The sequence below is a fragment of the Stegostoma tigrinum genome, chromosome 2, assembly GCF_030684315.1.
Source record: "Stegostoma tigrinum isolate sSteTig4 chromosome 2, sSteTig4.hap1, whole genome shotgun sequence".
Lineage (NCBI taxonomy): Eukaryota > Metazoa > Chordata > Chondrichthyes > Orectolobiformes > Stegostomatidae > Stegostoma > Stegostoma tigrinum.
The window spans coordinates 107,917,932-107,944,099 of record NC_081355.1 but is presented as its reverse complement, the minus strand read 5'-3'; the positions used below and the strand labels follow the sequence as shown (position 1 = coordinate 107,944,099).

Below are 26,168 nucleotides of genomic sequence, written 5' to 3'. Positions count from 1 at the left end.
ACCAGAGATTCCACTTCCTTCGTAAACCACGGCACCCGCACTCTACAGCTTCCTCCCTGCCTGACAGGTACATACTTATCTAGGACACACAGGAGCTTTTCCTTGAAAAAGCTCCACATTTCTAATGTGCCCATCCCCTGCACTTTCCTTCCCCATCCTATGCTCCCTAAATCTTGCCTAATCTCATCGTAATTGCCTTTCCCCCAGCTATAACTCTTGCCCAGTGGTATACGCTTATCCCTTTCCATCACTAAAGTAAACATAACAGAATTGTGATCGCTATCACCAAAGTGCTTACCTACTTCCAAATCTAACACCTGGCCAGGCTCATTACCCAGTACCAATTCTAATGTGGTGTCGCCCCTTGTTGGCCCATCTACAAACTGTGTCAGGAAGCCCTCCTGTACACACTGGACAAAAACTGACCCATCTATAGTACTCGAACTATAGTGTTCCCAGTCAATATTTGGAAAGTTGAAGTCCCCCATGACAACTACCCTGTCTCTCTCACTCCTATCGAGAATCATCTTTGCTATCCTTTCCTCTACATCTCTGGAACTATTCGGAGGCCTATAGAAAACTCCCAACAGGGTGACCTCTCTTTTCCTGTTTCTAACCTCAGCCCATACTACCTCAGTTGACGAGTCCCCAAACATCCTTTCTGCAACTGTAATACTGTCCTTGACCAACAATGCCACACCTCCCCCCCTTTTACCATCTTCTCTGTTCTTACTGAAACATCTAAATCCTGGAACCTGCAACAACTGTTCCTGTCCCTGCTCTATCCAGTGTGAGTCAGCTGGCTTTGAAATACTTTAGATTGAAAATCGCTATACCTAAGGTTACGTTTTTGTTAGGACCATTGGAAATTGCTGATCTCATTGTGAAAAATGCATTTTGTTTGTTTGGTACCTTAACAAAATAAATATCTAGCACTGTTGATGCAACATCAAAGCTATAGGAAGCAAGGGTGGCACGATGGCTCAGTGATTAGCACTGCAGCCTCACAGCATCAGGGACCCAGGTTCGATTCCAGACTTGGGCAACTGTCTGCGTGGAGGTTGCACGTTCTCCCCGTGTCTGTGTGGGTTTTCTCCAGGTGCTCCAGTTTCCTCCCACAGTCCATGGATGTGCAGGTTAGGTGGATTGGCCATGCTAAATTGCCCATAGTGTTCAGGGGTGTGTGGTTATAGGGGGATGGATCTGGGGTGGGATGCTCCTAGGGGTGGTGTGGACTTGTTGGGCTGAAGGCCCTGTTTCCACACTGTAGGGAATCTAATCTAATCAAGGTGCATACCTGAAATCTTACTTTCAGACCTGATGGCTCTCCTACATTCCACGGAAAATTGCATTGTGACATTCTGAATAATGTAATCTCCAGGAAAGAAGTCAATACCTCCTTTTGTCGATGGCAATTTCCTTTTGGTGCCCACCAAAACTATCCAGGTGTCACACTGGAGAGGACTGTCACCTACCAGCCTCATTTCATCAGTACTGACCTAATTTAAATACCAGGGTGAATATGGCTGGCAATTACTGGACTGCAATAGCTAGAGCACTTTGGCTAAGTAACAGACACCCTAGTCTGCTGCAGAATACTGCTCTGCCTCATAGTCTTGAAGTCACCTCATACGTGCTGTGGATATGCAGCAAAATTGTCACCATAAGGACACTAAAGCCCACTCTTGGTTCCTGCCTGCCATTTGACATGATATCATCATTCTCTGGAAAATGGAAGAAGACATGATTAACACCAACTCTTTCAGACTGAAAACAAAACACTAAGAAAGTCCTTAAAATAGTATCAGTTATCCTGGGAAAGAGTAGCATAAAGATTGAAGCAACCACATCAAAATGGATTCAGCACTAAGAACCAAACCTTATTGCTGATACAAAATCAGAGGCTCCTGGCTTCGACCTCTCTGGAAGATTGTAAATAGTGATCAATCTAGTCTAGCCACCAGGTCTGTCGGTGCAAGATGTGGGATGGTTTGAAATGTAATTGTAGCCAATTGAAACACATCATATCAAACTGTCCACTATAATTTTTTTGTGGGAGAAATCTAATTTCTCAATGTGGCACCATGGGAGTCACTCTAATGGGTAGACAAACTAGAAATTTATTAGCATTTTCTCATTGTATGGCAGTATCAAAACTCAGTTTGTTCTCTTGAAATTGTACATTGGGGTGGGGGTAATATGGTCTAAGATGATTAAAGGTTTTAGTAGATGAGATAGAGAAAAACTATTTTCTCTGATGGCAGAATCTCAAAGAAAGGATCATAATTTTCAAATGAGAGCCAGGTCATTCAAGCAAGCACATCTTTATTCAAAGAACAGTGGAATTTTGGGAAGTTTTTCCTCATGAAATGTTCATTCTAGGTCCATTACAACTTTCAAAAATGACATTGATAATTTTATTTTGGGATAGAGTTTCAAATCAAGGCAGATGGATGGAGTTAAGAGACAGCTATCATCTTAATGATTTTTAAAAATACGTTTTCAGGACATGGGCATCTTTGACAAGACAGTATTCATGGCAGAGAGCTAATTACTTTGAGAAGGTGGTGGTGATCTGTCTTCTTGAACCACTGCAGTCCATGCAGGAGGGAAGGAATTCCAGGATTTTGACCGGTGACTAATTCAGGATTCAGAATTCTAAATCAGGATTGTGATTGGCTTGGAAAAGGTGCTAGTGTTTCTATGAACCGCTGTGCTTACTATATAATTGAGCTAATGAAGGTGCTGGCTAAGGGACCTTTCTGAGTTGTTCCAGCACATCTTGTAGATGGTACACATTATTACCCCTGCTGGTGGAGGAACTGAATTGCTGGATCTGCAACTTTTGAGGGAAGTGTGTTCCATTCTATTGCATTCCTGACCTGTGCCCAGTTGTAAGTGGAGTCTTAGAGCCCAGCCTTTGAGGAGTCAGGATTTGTTACTTGCTGCAGACTTCCTAGCCTCTGATCTGCTCTTACTGTCGCAGGATTTATATGACTGGTCCAGTTCAGTTTCTTGTCAATAGTAACCCACAGAAAGTAAGGGATTCAGCAATGGTGACTTCATTGAATGTCAGGGAAGGTGGTTAACTTCTCTCTTAATGGAACTGGTAGTTGCTTGGCACTTGTGTGATGTTAATGTTACATGCCACTTATCAGCCCAAGCCTAGAAATTGTACAGGTCTTACTGCATTAAGGCATGGACTGTTTCATTATCTGAGGAATTGTGAATAGTGCTGATCATTGTTCAATCATCAGTGACCATTTCCAATTCTAAAAGGAATAGCATTAACGAAAGAGCTGAAGATGGCTGGACCTACGAAACTACACTGAAGAGCTCCTACAGTGATGTCTGGGAGCTGAAATGGCTGAGTTTGAACAACTTCAGCCATTTTCCTTTGGGGTATGTATGACTCCAACTGGTGAAGTGTTTTTCTCCTGATTCCCATTGACACCAATTTTGCTTAGGATTCTTAATGCCACACTGAGTCAAGTGTTTACTTGCTGTCCTGGGGAGTCATCCTCACTTCCCTTCTCCAGTTCTGCTCTTTTTTGCCCATATTTGGAACAAGGATGTAATGAGGTCAGTAGATGTGCTAGATGGCTCTGCATCATCATCAGAATGTCATCAGGGCCCAATACTTTGCAGTATTCAATGTCTTCAGCCATTTCTGAATATCATGTGGACTGAATTGAATTGGCTAAAGGCTGGCATCTGGCATCTCCAGCAGTAAATTGTTTACCTGTCTGCTACCGTTCATGACCAGATGTATGAGGACTGCAGAGCTCAGATCTGATTGTTGGTTTTACAATCACTTTGTCCTGACTACTGCATACTGCTTCCATTGTTTAACATGCAAGTAATCCAGTGTTGAAGCCTTACCAGATTGGTATCTCACTTTTAGACATGCCTGATACTACTCCTGGAATGCCTTCCTCCCGTAATCATTAAACAAGTTTGATTCCCTGGTTCAGTGATAATAGTAGACTGGAGGATATGCTGGGCCATAAGATTGTGGCTGAATATAATTGCAGATGGCCTACACTACTTTATGGGTGTCCACACTTGAGTTTCTACAGCTGTTTGAAATCCATCCCGTTTGCCACAGTGGCAGTGCCAATAACACAACAGAGGGTATCTTAAATGTGAAGACAAAACTTTGTCTCCACAAGGACAATGCTGTGGTCACACCTTCTAATACTAACATGGACAGCTTTTTCTGTGACAAGTAAGTTGGTGATGACAAGTAGGTTGGTGATGACAACCTTAAGTACCTTTTATTGGTTCCCACAGTACCTACTGCAGACCCAGTGTAGCAGCTATGTCTTTAGGACTTGACCAGTTCAGTCAGAGTGTTACTGAGCTACTGTTCATGATAGACACTGAAGCCCTACACCCAGAGTATATTCTGTGCCTTTACGACCCTCAGTGCATCCTTCATGTTCAACATGGACAAGAACTAATTCATCAGTCAAGGGAATAGAGGGTGTAGGTGGCAACCCAGCAGGAGATTTCCTGGTCCATTCAATTTACTGGGTGATTCCCCAGTGATTGGCTCCCCTGAGAATACATTGGATGATTTTCAGGATCAGTTGTCCTCATGTATTTTTAGCATTGTGGTGCAACATTTCGGTGGCTGACCTAAAGATCTTGATCCATTGTGTTATCTCATTGTTTAACAGAATATTTTCTCGTAGATTGTGCAGAAGATGTATGTGTCCTTGTGGGAATGGTTTTGTGAGGCTGAACTGGAGACAAAAACAAACTGATCACCAAATGTTGTGAGTCAGGTAATAGGAAAATCTGACTGACATAGTAGAAGAAAAATCATTGTTGATCTGAGTAGGTTTCACATTACTACACAAGAGCCCTTAACGTAGCCCAAGGGCATTATCATATACCAAACATACCTCCAAGGTCCATTTGGCTGGAACATAGCTGTGACATTCCAGGCTGATCCAAAGAGGTTGAACGTTTTTGAGAAGCAGTCATTGTATATGAGACCAGTGTAAATTGAAAAGAGTCCCATTAACAGAATAATGTAACGACCGTGACACAAAATGGTCAGAATCTAAACAAAATAAAAATTATTTAAATCTAATTAATGTGCTCCAAGTAATGAAAGGATTCAGTGCATTATAAATGTTACTAGATTAGTTACATTTAATATTTTACAAAAATGGTTTTTAAAATATTGTTCATATTGCCAAAATAAGTTAAATAGTATTCTTATTAATTACATTAAAATTTCTGTTATCTAGCATGCAGCAGGAACTGAGTAGCACCAGTAAATCAAAATGCTGGTCAATCCAGTGGGTAATAATACAGCTATTTGGGGGACTGGTTGCAACTGGCTCTTTTGCAATCAGTTCTGACTGACAACATTGGTATTATATACAGGATCTTTGCCTGTTACATTCATTTAAAACTGTCATCGTTTGAAACATGATTCTGGTTCCATGGGCATAAATATTCCAGGCAAACACTTTAACACAGTCCGTCTGTCATAATGATAATGCAGAGCTTTAGTAAGGAGATCATTTTGTTTTGACCCAGTCTTTGCTTTTCTGTGTTAAGGTCCTTTATGAGGGCTTGAGCACCACTTGTTAGTTGCAGACACTGCAGCAGATTTTAATGCTAACATGGATGTGCATGCAAGTGACCATGCTTGAGCTTCATAAGGAAAACTGCATTTTGCAACCTACCAACTGATGCTTGTTGCTGGACCATTTCAGTTCCCGAGCGGCCAAATAAACACATTATATTGAAATATATTTTGGATCACTTTAGTCAACTTTTAAAAGTGTTCGTCAATTAACCATTTGAGAACTGTGAAACTAAAATTAATTACAAATTGAAGATCTAAACTGTCTGGGTACTAGTTTCATATTACAGTATGATGGGGCTGTTGGGGAGATTTCTGTTTTATCATCATTAGGATGATTACTTAGTGAAAGAAGTTACTTACCTCATTATTCATCTCTATGTTTTTGTGGTGTTTTTCATACAAGATCATCCCTGCAGCCATTATTGCCATAATTAGCCCATGCCCACAGTCACCAAACATGATAGCGAAAATGAAAGGGAACGTGATGATGCTATAAGGTGCTTCATTGAGATAAAAGAACAACTTCAGTGCAAAAGCATTGTTAATCAGCATTTGAAGTGCAATTTTTGAGCTCTGTCTGGGGAGCAAATTTTATTTATGTGGCATCTATCCTTTCCTCAGAATAACTGAAAATTCCCGAAAGCCATGAATTATTTTTGAAACATAGTCACTTACTTTGTAGACTAAGTATCAACAAATTTTCTCAATGCAGTGAAATGAATGACGAGTTCATCTTTTTTCAGTCATATTGATTGAGGGTTAAATATTGGACAAGGCAACTTTCTTGCTCTTCTTCCATCAAGGAAAGAGCAGATGGGGTCTTGTCTTCAAGATGTCACAACCCAAAATGTAATAATCATTCACTGTTAGCCCAGATTATGTGCTCAGGCTCTGGAAATGGGCTGGAAACCATAACTTTTTTTGACTGAACTGATACAAAAATAACCAGAAAGCGTCTGGCAGACAAGCTGTTTGTAGTATTTCATAAAGTTGACGTCATCAATAAAATTTATTTTGAAAAAAATGTTGTTGGATGAATGACATTTCTTTGCCTATGACTGGACTCTCACACTAATCTGTTTAATTCCAATAACATTAAATCGTCTATGTCTCTGCTTAAATAGCAACAAAAAAGAATATTGTATGAGCTCATTAAGTATTTGTCAACTAATATCAGCAATGGTTAAATATATTTTATAGAGAATAACCTGAAATAATGAAAGTGTCAGAGAAAATTATTGTAAATACCCCACTGTTTTAATTAAAGGTGATATGTAAATGCAAAGTCCCAAGGTGTTTTAACAAAATGGATGCTGGTCAAATAAGGAAGATGTTTTACGAATGTCTGTAGAGGCTTAACACATTGTCTTGGCCCCATGGTTGTATTCTTACTCTGAGTGTCCTCCAAGGTGCTTAATCTAACTCCAGATTCTCCCTGCAGCCTAACTCTGTCACACAATGATCTGTTGCCCTATGGCATGAGACTCTCTCTCGTTATCCTTCATCCCTCCCATGTCGCAATATGCACTGAAGCCATGGTATCCCAGTTGGGATGGTATGTTGGGGGTTACTGGGTAGTTGTGACACTTTTGTTGCGTTTGAAACATTAGAAGTGATTATAGCTGTGAAGATTATTTAGAATGATTGTGTTCATGAAATGTGTTGTCTGGCCTGTGATATTAGTTGGTCACAGGGGATTGATGATCACTGAATGATTAATTTTTAAATCATGGATTATTTTAAGTGATCACTATTTGTGCCTAATTCTTTTGCTGATGAATGGTCCAGTCTGTGCTGCAGATTGCATCTGGTAACATTTCCATTGATCAGTGGCTGGAAATAGCCTGATCAATCCTATTGATGGGGACAGCCGTTCAATTGTTGTCAGCAACTCTTTGCTATGAGAGATATCCAGGCAACTGCCTCAAACAATGATAGGGATTAATTTTTACTGTACAGCATTGTCTCTGGTTTGCTGTTGCCACCTGCAGCAGCTCTCTAATGTAAAGGGATGTAGCACATGTGGAGAAGCTGGCAGGCAATGTACTGATGATGACATATGGCCCTCACACCTTGCTTGAAGTCACCTCTCTTCCAGCCCTCCATCAGTGACTGGAATGGCTCACTTTGTTTAAAAACCCTTGACTTTTTTCCTTATTGTCTGAATATTTTCAAATTAACATGTTTCATCATGTTTTTGGGAAAGTAAATATCAATTAAGCCATGACAATAAAACCAAAGACATTGAAGTAAAGGAGGTGTTGTACATATATTTCAACATTCAACTAGAAACAGTTGCCTGCTCTAAAGCTTCTGAATACTAATTCACTCTAACCATTAAATTAAATCTGTTTCAGTTACTTAATTACAAATGTAGCAATTGTTTGATGCAGCTCAGTCGCTTACAATTTGATTAATGTGTGTGTTTTATGACTGATAGCACCATTCCAAGAAGCTAGTTAAAATTCTGATTTAAAAATAGTGTTTTTGCAGAATACTTGCTACCTCATCTCCTTAGAACTGTAAAAAACTATTAGAGTCAAATTTACCATTTTTCTACAAATGGCAATTTGTTTTGAGGTTAGTGTGATTATTAGTGAACTGTCATAAAACACAACAGCTGTAATTATATACTACAATATACTATAGGCATATATTCCAAATTCTTTCTCTTGCTGTTGATTGATTGTGTGAGTCCATTTGAAATAATTCTTGGCTTCATTCTTGTTTCTTAAACAGTCTACAATTTTATTTTCAATGCTTCTTTTTGTGGTTGTATGATGCCAGTGTAAAATATTGACTCTGATAAAATGCTTGCAGAATGGCTTTTCTTTTCTTGGTTTTTAATATTGAACTGTAGTAATTATCTTCAAAGCAATTAAATACAAAATGGTAAAGTGAACACACATAGGGAAGGTTTTTCAGGATCTTCCCAAGCCAGCATGGCAGTGATATGGGAAAATCAAGCAGTTTAGCTACTTTGCCTTTAAACCAATGGATGGTGAATACAGGTGTGCGCATTGGTTTTTGCTGGAACCATGTAATCCAGATTTTCCAGATTCAGACCGAGGAGCACTCCCTTTAAATCTAAACATGGCAGTTTCTTCATTCTATGATCAGTTGGTTTTCAAGTCACCAACTGATCAATGCTATATCACTCCACTTGATGTGAATGGGACAGTCAGGGACCAATGTTGCCCTCACTGCCATATTCCAGTTCAGTTCCTGAAGCACAGACAGGAGCTTAACTTAACAATTTCAACTGAAGCAGTGCACCAACACTAGGATGCCATCAACATTTTCCAGACAAAACATGAATGTTATACCAGTGCTTTTCTTTAAGCACTGGTAAACTGAGACCTGCTGAACTACTAGGCAACGTAGCCATAACATTTGGAAAAGCTACGTAAAAGAGGCATCCATCTGCAATTACTCAGAGCTTTGAAATCTTCTTGCAATTCAACTGGCTTGATTTTCTCCTGAAGTATGTGCCTTGAAACTTGCTGTATTCCTGCATATTTTTCCTTCAAATCCTTCAAAGAGCCAGCTAAGGGGAGTACATAGCACTGGCAGTCAACCTGGTTGCTACACCTGATCTGGAGGAAAAGGAGGAGCAGCAGAAAATTCGGAGACTTTAGGGAAATGTAGTTACATCTGAAAAGGGATCACAAACAGAAGGATAATTGCAGGCATCCTTGCCTGTCTGTAACTTCAACAGGCCCAGAGTCACATACCTGCAGATATCCAGGCCGTTCTATGAGAAATCACTTTAGATCTGTGCAGCATCTTATGATTGGAACTGTAATTTACTCCCAGCTTTTATGTTAATGACTGGCCTCATTTTCTCCCCGCCATCATGTCTGTCCAGATTACAGCATGTACCAGAAAGCATTATTCTATGGAAGATTCGGTGCCGTTGACCTCAACAGCAGAGTTAGGTATCTAGGCTGCCCACTAGTGAGCCCTATTCTAGGCTGACCTTTTTCACTAGTTCATGGTTCACTCATGCTTTACAGAACACCAGTTGCAGATCTTCTAATGCACTAACTAGCCCACTGAGGGTACTCTCAGATTCTGTGCTGGCTCTTGGGAGATTGGGTGAGGGCCAATGTTGCATTGTGAGAATGGTCCCCATTTGAATCATGCTCTGCAGGGTGCTGGCTTTCAGACAGCTGAGAAAAAGGGGAGATGAACAAGGGTCAGCTTGGCATTGTCAGGTCAGACACAAGGAGATGATTGATAGAATTGTTCAGTACCCAGTTGCCGTGTTGACTGTTTGTGTGATTCCCTGAGAAAGGAAAGAGTAACATGCCTGTTACAAGTATAAATGGTATATTGCCTTCTTCAGGCATAGTCAGAAGGTTCACAACAGCAGATTATAGCCCAACAGATTATTTGAAATCACAGCTTTCTTAGCACTGTTTCTTTGTCACTTGGTCATATTAGCCAAGGAACCAATATGGCTAGTGATCCTCCTCTGGCCTATCATTTTGGATCCACCCCCCAACCTCTCCAGGAGATTGCAAATCAACTTTTTCTGTAGAAAGAGAGGGAGCAAGTTAGTACATGGATGAGGTTAAGAGTTGTGCAGTTGTTTAATGTTTCTTCCTATAGTATGAATGCTGTGAAGGAAACTCAGCAAGTCATGAACAGGACCGGGTGGTGGTCATATACAAGAAAGTGCTGCTAGTGTGAAATATGTTAACAACTTTCAGCTGAGAAATGAACTATGCACCTCAGTAAAACAGTAAAACAGATTACCATTTGGTTCTGTTACGTTAGAGGGCTGCAGCATCAGTTGATGTTGTAATTGTAAGGAAAGGGAGCATTAGTAAAATTGCTCTTGTGCTTGAAGAGTGTGGGTTAGGTGGGTGCTGTGGGTATGTGTGGAAAGAAGCAGTATGGCAAGGTTCCATCCTGAAGACTCATAGCAAACCACATTCCTGCCTTTGCATTTTTTGGTTGGCCAGGCTATCGAAGTATTTGTAACACTGAGGCAACATTCTGAGGTGAGAATGTGGACATTCATTGAAGACTACTCCCTCTGGATCATCTGCAATGCCTGATTGACCACCCCTGCTATATCTTATTAAAGCAGAGCCTATCTGTTTACCCTTATCGGCTCACAACCATCTCCACTACTGCCTCAGGGAATTAAGATGTTCTGACATGCTGCATGCTGCTTTTGTAAAACCAAGGTAACTAGCTCTTGTAAACTTTGTATTGTGCTGAATCCTGCATTCACTCTTTTTAAATGGACACAGTTCCTGTAGAAATCCTGTCCTCCTCCAATGAGGGGCTCTCCGTTTGTCATCGGTTGAAGTAAGTGCATCCTGCCATTTAAGTTCAAATTCCCTAGCCATGAAAATGGTTTAAACTTTCAGGTGACTCTGTCAGATGGCTACCCAAACTCTCCTATCCCTGGCTGCATGAAAGCCATGAATGATGAACATCCACTGGCATATTTTGTCATTACATGTTTAAAAAAACTTTTGAGTGTTGGTACTAAAGCTGGGCTACACCACGCCTTTGCCATTTATAAATAATCTCCTCCCAGGATCCAAAATGATAGGCCAGAGGAGGATCACTAGCCATATTGGTTCCTTGGCTAATATGGCCACGTGACAAAGAAACAGTGCTAAGAAAGCTGTGATTTCAAATAATCTGTTGGGCTATAACCTGCTGTTGTGAACCTTCCGACTATGCCCGAAGAAGGCAATATACCATTTATATTTGAGAATGCCAGTCCTAATTCGTCCTTTAGGTACTTGGTCCAACATTGGTTTACCATGAACCGGTCACCATTGTGGGGCAAACCAACAATAAGCATCTGTTTCATTAAAATAACAGATCACTTACCACAATCACCATGTCAATCATTTCTGACATTCCTCCACACACCCTTGCCTAGCCCAACCTTGTGTTGCTTATCTTCCAGTTTATAATTCACTGAAGAAACTATATCTGAAACGTTCATCTACTTCTTTACTTTTCACTTGCACATGGGATTTGTGGTTCACTTGCAGCATCTACTGTTTGTAGTTCTTGTGTTGTATTTCTCAAGATAAAAGACATTAAGATCTGTTTCTATGTAGTGAATGGTATTGCCAACATGCTGTGGGGAATTTCAGGCACATAACTGAGGTTCAGTCATCTGTAGCACGGCATGCCATTTCACTTGTTCATTATGTCACCGGGGAATTTCCAGCACATTTTTAGTTTTCTTTTCAATTGAATTATGGGGTCCGTGATGATGGAACACAAAACACTGTTTCTTTTAATCAGAGATAATGGGAACTGCAGATGCTGGAGAATCCGAGATAACAGAGAGTGGAGCTGGATGAACACAGCAGGCCAAGCAGCATCTTAGAAGCACAAAAGCTGACGTTTTGGGCCTGGACCCTCCTTTTCTGATGAAGGGTCTAGGCCTGAAACATCAGCTTTTGTGCTTCTAAGATGCTGCTTGGCCTGCTGTGTTCATCCAGTTCCACACTTTGTTATCTCTAAAAGAGATATTGCTATAATGCTAAGCATGTATTCTGTCCAGTTTCAACAGCAGTTCACACAAAGTTGAGCCCGGACCAGGAACGCTTCTGTGAGTTGGTGATAATGGGAACTGCAGATGCTGGAGAATCCAAGACAATAAATGTGAGGCTGGATGAACACAGCAGGCCCAGCAGCATCTCAGGAGCACAAAAGCTGACGTTTCGGGCCTAGACCCTTCATCAGAGAGGGGGTGGAGTGAGGGTTCTGGAATAAAAAGGGAGAGAGGGGGAGGCGGACCGAAGATGGAAAGAAAAGAAGATAGGTGGAGAGGAGAGTATACGTGGATACGGGGAGGGGATAGGTCAGTCCAGGGAAGACGGACAGGTCAAGGAGATGGGATGAGGTTAGTAGGTAGGAGATGGAGGTGTGGCTTGGGGTGGGAGGAAGGGATGGGTGAGAGGAAGAACAGGGGTTAGGGAGGCAGAGACAGGTTGGACTGGTTTTGGGATGCAGTGGGGGGAGGGGAAGAGCTGGGCTGGTTGTGTGGTGCAGTGGGGGGAGGGGACAAACTGGGCTGGTTTTTGGATGCGGTGGAGGAAGGGGAGATTTTGAAGCTGGTGAAGTCCACATTGATACCATTGGGCTGCAGGGTTCCCAAGCGGAATATGAGTTGCTGTTCCTGCAACCTTCGGGCGGCATCATTGTGGCACTGCAGGAGGCCCATGATGGACATGTCATCTAAAGAATGGGAGGGGGAGTGGAAATGGTTTGCGACTGGGAGGTGCAGTTGTTTATTGCGAACCGAGCGGAGGTGTTCTGCAAAGCACCCGCATGGGCCCCAGCTATGCCTCCTCTTTGTAGGTTACGTGGAACAGTCCCTCTTCCGCACCTACACAGGCCCCAAACCCCACCTCTTCCTCCGTTACATTGATGACTGTATCGGCGCCGCCTCTTGCTCCCCAGAGGAGCTCGAACAGTTCATCCACTTCACCAACACCTTCCACCCCAACCTTCAGTTCACCTGGGCCATCTCCAGCACATCCCTCACCTTTCTGGATCTCTCAGTCTCCATCTCAGGCAACCAGCTTGTAACTGATGTCCATTTCAAGCCCACCGACTCCCACAGCTACCTAGAATACACCTCCTCCCACCCACCCTCCTGCAAAAAGTCCATCCCCTATTCCCAATTCGTCCGCCTCCACCGCATCTGCTCCCACGATGAGGCATTCCACTCCCGCACATCCCAGATGTCCAAGTTCTTCAAGGACCGCAACTTTACCCCCACTGTGGTCGAGAACGGCCTTGACCGCGTCTCCCGTATTTCCCGCAACACGTCTCTCACACCCCGCCCCCGCCACAACCGCCCAAAGAGGATCCTCCTCATTCTCACACACCACCCCACCAACCTCCAGATACAACGCATCATCCTCCGACACTTCCGCCATCTACAATCCGACCCCACCACCCAAGACATTTTTCCATCCCCACCCCTGTCTGTTTTCTGGAGAGACCACTCTCTCCGTGACTCCCTTGTTCGCTCCACACTGCCCTCCAACCCCACCACACCCGGCACCTTCCCCTGCAACCGCAGGAAATGCTACACTTGCCCCCACACCTCCTCCCTCACCCCTATCCCAGGCCCCAAGATGACTTTCCACATTAAGCAGAGGTTCACCTCCACATCTGCCAATGTGGTAGACTGCATTCACTGTACCTGGTGTGGCTTCCTCTACATTGGGGAAACCAAGCGGAGGCTTGGGGACTGCTTTGCAGAACACCTCCGCGCGGTTCGCAATAAACAACTGCACCTCCCAGTCGCAAACCATTTCCACTCCCCCTCCCATTCTTTAGATGACATGTCCATCAAGGGCCTCCTGCAGTGCCACAATGATGTCACCCGAAGGTTGCAGGAACAGCAACTCATATTCCGCTTGGGAACCCTGCAGCCCAATGGGATCAATGTGGACTTCACCAGTTTCAAAATCTCCCCTTCCCCCACCGCATCCAAAAACCAGCCCAGTTCGTCCCCTCACCACACAACCAGCCCAGCTCTTCCCCTCCACCCACTGCATCCCAAAATCAGTCCAAACTGTCTCTGACTCCCTAACCTGTTCTTCCTCTCACCCATCCCTTCCTCCCACCCCAAGCCGCACCTCCATTTCCTACCTACTAACCTCATCCCACCTCCTTGACCTGTCCGTCTTCCCTGGACTGACCTATCCCCTCCCTACCTCCCCACGTATACTCTCCTCTCCACCTATCTTCTTTTCTCTCCATCTTCAGTCCGCCTCCCCCTCTCTCCCTTTTTATTCCAGAACCCTCACCCCATCCCCCTCTCTGATGAAGGGTCTAGGCCTGAAACGTCAGCTTTTGTGCTCCTGAGATGCTGCTGGGCCTCCTGTGTTCATCCAGCCTCACATTTTATTGTCTACGCTTCTGTGAGTTGTTGCATTATATTGTCTTGGGCTATGACCATATTGGGTCATTCACTTTCCCAATCCATCATACTCCATCACAGTTGTGAGTATTCACATCTGTTGTTAACACCTATTTTGCATATGAAACTATCCTTTATTCCCATTATTACTTGCTTTGTCTTTTGGTCAGGGCACCCTTGCCATCTGTTCCACTTGTTCCTCCTTCTTCTTTATCAACAGCATAAAAAACACCTTTTCCAGCCCCCTTCAGTTCCAAAGAAGAGTCATTGGATACAAAACATTAACTCTGTTTCCCTGCTCACAGATGTTCCAGATCTGTTGACTATCATTAACTTTTTATTATATATCTATTATCTAGCTATACATCTATTATTATAAATATATTTATTATAGATCAAATGGAGGTCTACAGAATTATGAGAGGCATAGACAGAGTAAATTGTGAGAATGTTTTCCCCATGGCAGATCAGAGGGCATAAGTTTAAAGTAAGGAGCAAATGGTTGAAAGGAGAATTGAGAAAAAAAAGTTTCACACCCAGAGGGTGGTAGAAATAAGGAACATGTGGCCTGTGAGGGTGGTGGAGGTAGGTAATTTTGCAACACCTATGAGGCAGCTGGGTGGGTACATAAAATGCTGGATCATAGTAGGCTATGGATGAAGTGCAGGTAACTGGGATTAATGTAGTTTGGTGTTTGTTGGTCACCATAGACTTAGTGGGCCAAAGGGCCTGTTTCTATGCTGTATGACTCTTGACGACTATCTCCAGCTTCTGCAGCATTTTACTCTTTTATTCCGGGCTGCACTGGCTCCAACCTTAGCAATCCAAACTTTTTTTTATGTTTTCATGTGATGCGGGCAATTTATTGCCCAATCCTAATTGCCGTTCAGAAGAAAGTGTATTCTTGAATTGTAACAATCCGCCTGGTGTAGGTACATTTTGCAGTGTCAGCAAGTTGTTTCCAAGATTTGGATCCAGTGACAGTGGATACACTTCCAAGTCAGGATAACAGCTTGGAAGGGAACTTGCAGGTAATACAGTTCCCATGTATCTGTTACCATTATCCTTCCAGGTGCTAAAAGTTACAGGATTGGAAGCTGCTGGCAAAGGAACTTGTCTGAGTTGTTGCTGTACATCTCGCAGATGCTCCACGCTGCTGCCAATGCATTTTGGTGTTAAAGGGAGTAAATAGTTAAGTTGGTGGATGAGGTGCTGGTCAAGTGTATAGTTTTGTCCTGGACTGTGCAGAGCTGCACTCACCCAATCAAGTGGACAGTATTCGATCACACGTTTCACTTGTGCTTTATAGATGGCAGGCAGACTTTAGGGAGATAGAAGAGGAGAGTTACTTACCTCAGGATTTATTGTCCCTGAACTGCTCTTTTCACCACAGTATTTATACAGATTGTCCAATTCTGTCTCTGGTTAATGGTAATTCCCAAGGGTGTTGTTGTGATGGATTCAGTAATGGCAATGTCATGGCATGTGCAGGAAAGATGGTCAGATGAGGTCTTGCTGGAGATAGCCTTCGCTTGGCATTTGTGCAGCCTGAATGTTACTTTCCACTTGTAGTCCAAGACTCAATGCCGTACATGCCTTGCTACATATGGACATGAATTCCTCAGTGTCTGAAGATCTGCAAATGTAACTGAATGTCATGCAAATTGTTGCAAACATTCCCATTTCAGATCTTAAAATGAAGGGATGGGTATTGATGAAACAGCTAAAGATGGTTGGTCCCAGACCATGACCCTGAGGAACTCCTGTAGTGATAACCTGAGACTCAGAATAGTGATGGCCAACAAGCACAGCCATCTTCCTTAGTGCCAACCCCCTCTCCCCTATGATTCCCATTGACTTCAATCATTTTTGGGCTCCTAATACCACACTTCGTGATGGCAAAGGCAGTCACTGTCATCAAAGGCTATGATAAGGTCAAGAACCAAGTGGTCCTGGCAGAAAGCAAACTGAGCATTTTTAAAAATCATTTCATGAAGATCTAGGCATAACAAACTGGGACAGCATTTATTTCCCATCCCTAGTTGCCCTTCAGAAGGTGGTGGTGAGCTGCCTTCTTGAACCGCCGTTGTCTCTTGCTGTAGGTAGACCCTCAATGCCCTTACGGAGGGAATACCAGGATCTTGATCCAGTGACACTGAAGGAATGGTGATATATTTCCAAGTCAGGATGTTGAATGGCTTGGAGGGGAACTTGCTGGTGGTAATGTTCCCATGTATTTGCTGTCCTCTTCTTCTCGATGGTAGTGGTCATAGTTTTGGAGCATGCTCTCTAAGGATCCTTAGTGAATTTCTGCAGTACACATTACAGCTATGGATCATTAGTGGTGGAGTGAGTGAATGTTTGTGAATGTGGTACCAATCAAATGGGTTGCTTTGCCCTAAAGGCTGTCATGTTTCTTGGGTGCTGTTGGAGTTGCACTTATCTAGGCAAGTGTGGATTATTCCATTACACACCTGACTTATACAGTGGTGGGCAGGCTTTCGTGAGTCAGGATTTAAGTTACTTGTTACAGGATTTATAGACCCTAACCTTTACTTTGCTGTCAGTGGAGAGGACCAATTGTCTCCTTTTCACCCATTTACATCCATTTTACGTTGTTTTATCACCACGATTAACAATCTGGACCTCTACACTATCAGTTTCCTTTACCCCCTCAGTACACAAACAGGAGGCTGGAAGAATACAACAAGTCAGGCAGCATCTGGAGCAGTACTGAAGAAAGGCTCTACCCAAAATATTGACTGCTCCTTTCCACCAGATGCTGCCTGGCTTGCTGTGTTCTTCCAGCCTCCTGTTTGTCTACCTTGGATTCCAGCATCTACAGTTCTTTCGTCTCTGTCCTTTACTCCTCTTCTGCCTGCATCAAAAGTAGATTAAAAAATCCCCAACCCCTTTCTATTTTGATAAAGAGTCCTATGGACTCAAAATGTTAACTCTTCTTTCTCCACAGATGCTGCCAGACCTGCTGAGTTTCTTCAGCATTTTGTGTTTGCTATTAGAACATAGAACATAGAACATAGAACAGTACAGCACAGAACAGGCCCTTCAGCCCACAATGTTGTGCCGACCATTGATCCTCATGTATGCACCCTCAAATTTCTGTGACCATATACATGTTCAGCAGTCTCTTAAATGACCCCAATGACCTTGCTTCCACAACTGCTGCTGGCAACGCATTCCATGCTCTCACAACTCTCTGCGTAAAGAACCTGCCTCTGACATCCCCTCTATACTTTCCACCAACCAACTTAAAACTATGACCCCTCGTGCTAGCCATTTCTGCCCTGGGAAATAGTCTCTGGCTATCGACTCTATCTATGCCTCTCATTATCTTGTATACCTCAATTAGGTCCCCTCTCCTCCTCCTTTTCTCCAATGAAAAGAGACCGAGCTCAGTCAACCTCTCTTCATAAGATAAGCCCTCCAGTCCAGGCAGCATCCTGGTAAACCTCCTCTGAACCCTCTCCAAAGCATCCACATCTTTCCTATAATAGGGCGCCCAGAACTGGACGCAGTATTCCAAGTGCGGTCTAACCAAAGTTTTATAGAGCTGCAACAAGATCTCACGACTCTTAAACTCAATCCCCCTGTTAATGAAAGCCAAAACACCATATGCTTTCTTAACAACCCTGTCCACTTGGGTGGCCATTTTAAGGGATCTATGTATCTGCACACCAAGATCCCTCTGTTCCTCCACGCTGCCAAGAATCCTATCCTTAATCCTGTACTCAGCTTTCAAATTCGACCTTCCAAAATGCATCACCTCGCATTTATCCAGGTTGAACTCCATCTGCCACCTCTCAGCCCATCTCTGCATCCTGTCAATGTCCCGCTGCAGCCTACAACAGCCCTCTACACTGTCAACGACACCTCCGACCTTTGTGTCGTCTGCAAACTTGCTGACCCATCCTTCAATTCCCTCGTCCAAGTCATTAATAAAAATTACAAACAGTAGAGGCCCAAGGACAGAGCCCTGTGGAACCCCACTCACCACTGACTTCCAGGCAGAATATTTTCCTTCTACTACCACTCGCTGTCTTCTGTTGGCCAGCCAATTCTGTATCCAAGCAGCTAAGTTCCCCTGTATCCCATTCCTCCTGACCTTCTGAATGAGCCTACCATGGGGAACCTTATCAAATGCCTTACTGAAGTCCATATACACCACATCCACAGCTCGACCCTCATCAACCTTTCTAGTCACATCCTCAAAAAACTCGAAAAGGTTTGTAAGGCATGACCTACCCCTCACAAAGCCGTGTTGACTGTATTTGATCAAGCCATGCTCTTCCAGATGGTCATAAATCTTATCCCTCAGAATCCTTTCTAACACCTTGCAGACGACAGACGTGAGACTTACTGGTCTATAATTGCCGGGGATTTCCCTATTTCCCTTCTTGAAGAGAGGAATTACATTTGCCTCTCTCCAGTCCTCAGGTACGACTCCAGTGGAGAGTGAGGATGCAAAGATCTTCGCAAGTGGCGAAGCAATTGCATTTCTCGCTTCCCAAAGCAGTCGAGGACAAATCTGGTCCGGGCCTGGCGACTTGTCAATCTTAATGTTTGACAAAATTTTCAGCACATCAGCTTCCTCTATCTCTATCCATTCCAGCATGCACACCTGCTCTTCAAAGGTTTCATTCACTGCAAAGTTCGTTTCTTTCGTAAAGACAGAAGCAAAAAACTCATTTAGGGCTTCCCCTACCTCCTCAGGCTCCACACACAAGTTCCCTATGCTATCCCTGATCGGCCCTACTCTTTCTTTGATCATTCTCTTATTCCTCACATAAGTGTAAAATGCCTTTGTGTTTTCCCGGATTCCTTCTGCCAAGCCTTTCTCGTGCCCCCTCCTGGCTCTCCTCAGACCATTTTTGAGCTCCTTCCTTGCCTGCATATAATCCTCTCTAGCTGAACTTGACCCTAGCTTCCTCCACCTTATGTAAGCTACCTTCTTCCTTTTCACAAGAAGCTCCACCGCTCTCGTCATCCAAGGTTCCTTTATCTTACCCCTTCTTGCCTGTCTCAGAGGGACATATTTACTCATCACTATTGATGTGGTCTCTGTCATGTGGGGCTGGGACACCATTGTGAACAGTCAGAATCATGTTGTTCTTGGCCTCATGAAAATCAGGATTCCATATGCCCCTTTAATTTTTATGGGGTGACCTTTTAAGACCTGTATATGCCACTTATTGTCATTTCCTCTGGTCAAAGTGTATGCTCTGCCCCATGGAATATGAAGACTACAGTACCTTCTCAAAACTGAGAGAGAATGTACTTTTGCCCTTTCAGTTAGGTTGTTGCATATTTTGGGAGTGTTAATCAACCTTGGCCAGGTTCTGGTTTAAAAAAAATTTGCATGGGTTTTTTACAGCTTATAATCTTTTTGAGAAAAAGAAAATCAACCCATTTTTCAGCTTGAAGGGAGCAGCAGGAAGATAATGATTCACGGTAACATGAGGCAGAACGATAGGATTGAGTTCATGCAACAAGAGTGTTAAATAGACACAGATAAGCTTCAGGATATCCACTAAGAATAATCATCATCCTGACAAGACCTGCTAGGAAAATATTCATGGAAGATTGAATGCCCCAAATCTGATGCCTGAGACGATTGCTCTGAACAGAAGGAATGTCAGCTGTTGCATTCAAAATATATTCCATGGGAAGCCTTCACAATTTTAATGAAACTGACATGGTAATTTCTTTTTAAAAATCAATCATATAATTTGATGCTTAGAAACACCCAACCTATTTTTTCAACAGATCTGTAGCCACTTGAACTACATTGTGCACCTTCTGAAATTGCTACCCTACACTTTGATACATAGTAAAATGTAAATTGTAATCGTTGGCAACTGGAAACAGCTCCTGGTCAACAGTTTGAGATGAGCAGTAAATCTGCTGACATTGCTTGTATCCAGAGTTCCTTGAATGATGCCAAAACGTAAGACTTACGTTCTAAGCACTCACAATAATGTCATACACACACATTAACCAGTTTACTTGAAAAAAAAAACAGTCCAGGAAAAATCCAGCAGACTAGAAAGTTAATAGTGGGCCAAAATATGATGTAGTATCATTTGCCAGCAACCTCTAGAGCAGCACTACATTGTGAATTTTTATCATGTGAGCAACAAAGTGATTGACACATCAATTTATTGTGTCAACGAAATGAGATTTATTTTGTGGTGTAACGACAAAAGCTTAAACATTTGAAATTAATGCATGGACAGTCATCATCTTTGTTTATGACTGCCTAGGGACAATTAATCTAAAGCTGGTAGCCTGTTTGTTAATGCCAATTTTCCCCTTATGTGCTAATTAAATGTGAATGTGAAAGCAAACTCTCCTTTCAGTGCATCAAAAGCATTTAATTACCCGGTTCTTTGCATGAATTCAGGTTCCTTCATCTTGCATATAAATAGGACCACTTGAGGATTGCCAGCATGGTTAAAAACTGCCCAGAAATTGACTGCAAACAACGAATGCTGGAGATCACAATCGGTCAGGGAGCATCCATGGAGAGACAGCAGGCTATTGTTTCAAGTCTAAATGACTCTTCACTTAGAAATTAAACTGTTGATAGTAGAATTGACATAAAACTGTCACAGTTATCATTTCAGTCTGGGTGCGGTAAATTTTGTGGGTGGCATCAGTTGACAGTGCAAGATTTTTGCAAAACAAGGTATAAAACTTCAGGAAAGTTGATTTATGATTAACTGAACAAGCATTTTGTATCGGTCATCATTACAAGAAACAATCTAGAAACAGTTATAAATCAAGAAATAAAAGAAAAGGAGAAATTCGAAAATTGTAATCACTGGAGATGTGGTACTGAATAAATTATTGGACTTGCAGGCTGATGGATCTTGGTGGACTTGACCTAGGGTTTTCTTTGGTGTATTGGTTTTAAATTTTGGTAGTTTGTTAGATTCAGGGAGGGTCACATTAAAAAGGAAAATAGCATGTGTAGCTCCTTCAATTCAAAAGGGAGAGATAAAGAAAGAAACTACAGGACATTTCTAAAGAAAGGTCTAGGCCCAAAACATCAGCCTTCCTGCTCCTCTGACGCTGCTTGGCCTGCTGTGTTCTTCCAGCTCTACACCTTGTTATCTCAGATTCTTCAGCATCTGCAATTCCTACTATCTCTCAACTACAGGACAATTGGTTTAACATCTATCATAGGGAACATGTTATAAATTACTACTTAAACATGTCATAGGAAGCACTTTGTGAAATTCACAGCAATCAGTCATTCGATATTATTTCATGAAATTTAAACCATGTTTAACCAACTTATTGGAGTTGTTTGAAGAAATAGTGCACTGTAGTTAAAGAAGAACTTGTGCATGTACTGTAATTAAATTTCCTAAAGGCATTTGATAAAGTGCCAGATCAAAGGCTATTTTGGAAAATAAAAGCTTACCCTGTAGGGGGTATCATTTTGGCAAAGATGGAGAATTGTTAAGCTAACAGGAAACAGAATAGTCATAAAGGGTCATTTTCTGGTTGTCAGGATGTAACGGGTGCAAACACAGGGATCACTGCTGGGACAGCAACTGTTTATAACTTTATAAATTATTCAGATTTTTAATATTGTCATTTGTATCTAGGTACAGTGAAAAGTGGATAATGTCCCCATGTTCTGCTGCCATTTTAGACTACAGTATAAATTACTGAATAAATTGCATGAATGGCAAAATACTGAATAAATAAATATTAAATTGACATTAACTAAAACTGAAACAGCTTCAAAAGTTAATCTCTCTCTCTGTAGGCGTCACCCTCTCTGCTCCTCCTGTCATCATCATCCAACATCATTGGGGTCCTGGCAATGTGCTCCTTTTTCTGCTGCCACTGGTGCCTTTGCTTTTGTGGCCTTCACCTCCAAATGCCAACTACAAGTTTGCTGGCGACACCACCATGCTAGAACGGATGTCAAACAATGATGAGACAAAATGCAGAAGGGAAATTGAGGACTTGGTGTCATGGTGTAATGACAATAATGTGTCTCTCAATCTCATAAAACAAAAAAACTGATCCTTGACTTCAGAAAGAAAGGAGGAGGACACACCCCCATCTACATCAGTGGAGTGGAGGTTGAAAGGGTTGAGAGTGGCAATTTTCTCGGAGTGACGATAAACAACAACCTGTCCTGGACTTCCCACGTAAATGCGATGGTAAAGAATGTACAATAATACCCCTTCTTCAGGCGGCTTAAGAAATTTGGCATATCCATAAGGACACTCATCACCTTTTACAGATGCATCATAGAAACCATGTGTAATGGCCTGGTACAGCAACTGCTCTGTCCAGGATGGTAAGAAACCACAGTAGGTTGTGTGCACAGCCCAGACCATCATGGAAGCCACCCTTCCATCCATGGACTCCATTCATGCTTCTTGTTGCCACGAAAAGACGGCCAACATCAATAAGAGCCCTCCCATCCCAGTAGTGCTGTTTTATAACCTCTTCCATCAGGCAGAAGATACAGAAGCTTGAACACACGCACCAACAAGTTCAAGAACAGTTTCTTCCCTGCTGTTATTAGACCAATGAATGGACTCTCTAACTTCAAATAATGTTGATCTTGCTTTGCACGCTTCCTGTGCAGTGTGACCTATTGCTTCACACTGTCTAAACAGCCTAGGATCTGTATGTCCTTGCTTATTATGACCTGCTAGTACTTCTTGCAAACAAAACTTTTCAATGTACTTAGGTACACGTGACTAAAACAAATCAAATCAAACTGGGTCCTGCAGCCTTCTCCAATGTTGGCCATTGACTGACAGGTCCTAGCTCCAACTCAGCCGATGAGGTCCCTGGATCATCTTTTGATTCCACCGCCCAAGATGGAGTAGAGTTGGAGATACACGGGACCCCAGCCTCCTGCAGGAGGACATCAGGAGGAGGCTCCAGGGAAACCAAAACAAACAAAAAGGTTACTGAACTGGAAGGACATAGATGAAGCCACGGAAAGACAATTCAGAAGGTCAGGAGGAATGGGATACAGGGGAACTTAGCTGCTTGGATACAGAATTGGCTGGCCAACAGAAGACAGCGAGTGGTAGTAGAAGGAAAATATTCTGCCTGGAAGTCAGTGGTGAGTGGGGTTCCACAGGGCTCTGTCCTTGGGCCTCTACTGTTTGTAATTTTTATTAATGACTTGGACGAGGGAATTGAAGGATGGGTCAGCAAGTTTGCAGACGACACAAAGGTCGGAGGTGTCGTTGACAGTGTAGAGGGCTGTTGTAGGCTGCAGCGGGACATTGACAGGATGCAGAGATGGGCTGAGAGGTGGCAGATGGAGTTCAACCTGGATAAATGCGAGGTGATGCATTTTGGAAGGTCGAATTTGAAAGCTGAGTACAGGATTAAGGATAGGATTCTTGGCAGCGTGGAGGAACAGAGGGATCTTGGTGTGCAGATACATAGATCCCTTAAAATGGCCACCCAAGTGGACAGGGTTGTTAAGAAAGCATATGGTGTTTTGGCTTTCATTAACAGGGGGATTGAGTTTAAGAGTCGTGAGATCTTGTTGCAGCTCTATAAAACTTTGGTTAGACCGCACTTGGAATACTGCGTCCAGTTCTGGGCGCCCTATTATAGGAAAGATGTGGATGCTTTGGAGAGGGTTCAGAGGAGGTTTACCAGGATGCTGCCTGGACTGGAGGGCTTATCTTATGAAGAGAGGTTGACTGAGCTCGGTCTCTTTTCATTGGAGAAAAGGAGGAGGAGAGGGGACCTAATTGAGGTATACAAGATAATGAGAGGCATAGATAGAGTCGATAGCCAGAGACTATTTCCCAGGGCAGAAATGGCTAGCACGAGGGGTCATAGTTTTAAGCTGGTTGGTGGAAAGTATAGAGGGGATGTCAGAGGCAGGTTCTTTACGCAGAGAGTTGTGAGAGCATGGAATGCGTTGCCAGCAGCAGTTGTGGAAGCAAGGTCATTGGGGTCATTTAAGAGACTGCTGGACATGCATATGGTCACAGAAATTTGAGGGTGCATCCATGAGGATCAATGGTCGGCACAACATTGTGGGCTGAAGGGCCTGTTCTGTGCTGTACTGTTCTATGTTCTATGATGAAGCTGTGTGGATGTGGCAGAACCCCCACATGAGCCATGAGAGACTGAACCCGGTGCTCGGGAGCCAAATGCTGCCAACCTTGCTGCCAATATCTTGGAAGATTTTGCTTAAGGACTAAAAGTTGGGTAGCTACATTTTCTGCTGGCACAAACATAAATATGAAAGTAAGTAATGAAAAAACATGAGAAGACTACAAAGACATATAGAGATAGTGAGACCTGTCGATGCTGGAGCCAGAGACAACACAGTGCGGAACTGGAGGAACACAGCAAGTCAGACAGCATCAGAGATACAGGAAAGCTGATGTTTCGGGTCGAGTCCTTTCCTCAGAAACTTTGTTCCTCTGAAGCTGCCTGGCCCACTGTGCTTCTCCAGCTCCACACTGCGTTGTCTCTACAAAGACATATAGATAGGTTACTTGAGAGGGCAAAGGTCTGACAAATGGAGAATAATGTGGCAAATTGTGAAGTTGTACATTTGGCAGGATGAATAAATAACAAGCATATAATATAAATGGTGAGATATTCCAGAGTCCTGAGAACCAATGGGATCTGTATTCCAAGTGCATGAATAGCAAAAGGTTGGGTTGAAGGTACAGCATGTAATCTAATAAAGGTAAACTTGCCGTAGTCCTATTGGATCATAGGGCTGCTCTCTCATTAGAGAGAGATGACTGGTGATGGTTTAATCTGAGGATCACCTGATCTCAGGCAAGGGGAAAGAGGTTGAGAAGGTGAGTGTGAGAATTAGGAAAGCTAACAAAATGCAATCATTTATTGAAAGGGAAATTGAATACAAAAGTAGGAAGCCATTCCTTCAGACACATAGGGTTTTGGTGAGATCACACCTGGAGCACTGTGCACAGTATTGGCTTCCTAATTTATGTACACATGTTGGAAGCAGTTCAGAGGGTTACTAGCCTAGTGCCTAAATGAGTGGATTGTTTTATGAGGAAAAGTTGAACAGGCTAATGTTGTATCTGACCATAAGAGGTAGTAAGTAGAAGTAGGCCATTCAGCCCATCAAGTCCATTCTGTTGCTGAATGAGATCAAGACTGATTTAAAAACCCTCTATTCCACTTTCCTACTTTATTCCTACAACCCAGATTGTGTTGATGATTATAAGTCAAATCTTTCTCTGCCTTAAATATGTGTAAAAACCCATCTCAGCAGCACACTGTGGTAAAAAGCCCCACAGGTTCATTACCGTCTGACAGAAGAAAAATTCCTTTGCATCTCTGGCTTAAGTGAGCAATAACTTCCTCTGAAATTATGGTCTCTTGTCTTAGAAAACTCTCCCACAAGGGGAAACCACTTTTTCTAACCTTTCTAAACCTCTAAGCATCTTATATATTTCTGTCAGGTCTCTTCTCATTCTTCTAAACGCCAATGAGCACAAGCCCAACCTACTCAACCTCTCTGCATAAGAAAATCCCTCCATCCCTGGGATCAACCTAATGGACCTTCTCTGGACTGCCTCCAATTTCCTTAGAAAGAAGACCGAAACTGTTCACTGATTTCCAGCT

At 42.8% G+C, this 26,168-nt stretch overlaps 1 protein-coding gene and 1 long non-coding RNA gene across 5 annotated transcripts in view; one reads left to right on the top strand and one right to left on the bottom strand.

The window, feature by feature from the left end:
• The window catches only part of LOC125465496 (V-type proton ATPase 116 kDa subunit a 1-like), a 129,414-nt gene that overhangs the window by 41,174 nt on the left and 62,072 nt on the right, over positions 1-26,168 (bottom strand). For all 4 annotated transcript variants that reach the window (XM_048559100.2, XM_048559134.2, XM_048559118.2 and 1 more), the window contains 2 exons: positions 5,969-6,108; positions 4,911-5,071 (listed from right to left, as the gene is read on the bottom strand). In XM_048559100.2, the coding sequence (XP_048415057.1) occupies positions 4,911-5,071; positions 5,969-6,108 (301 nt within the window). The remainder of the gene's footprint in view (positions 1-4,910; positions 5,072-5,968; positions 6,109-26,168) is intronic.
• Positions 1-26,168, top strand: part of LOC125465523 (uncharacterized) — an 80,812-nt gene that overhangs the window by 47,266 nt on the left and 7,378 nt on the right. The window contains exon 5 of the long non-coding RNA XR_009442784.1: positions 22,330-23,655. This is a non-coding gene — a long non-coding RNA (uncharacterized LOC125465523). The remainder of the gene's footprint in view (positions 1-22,329; positions 23,656-26,168) is intronic.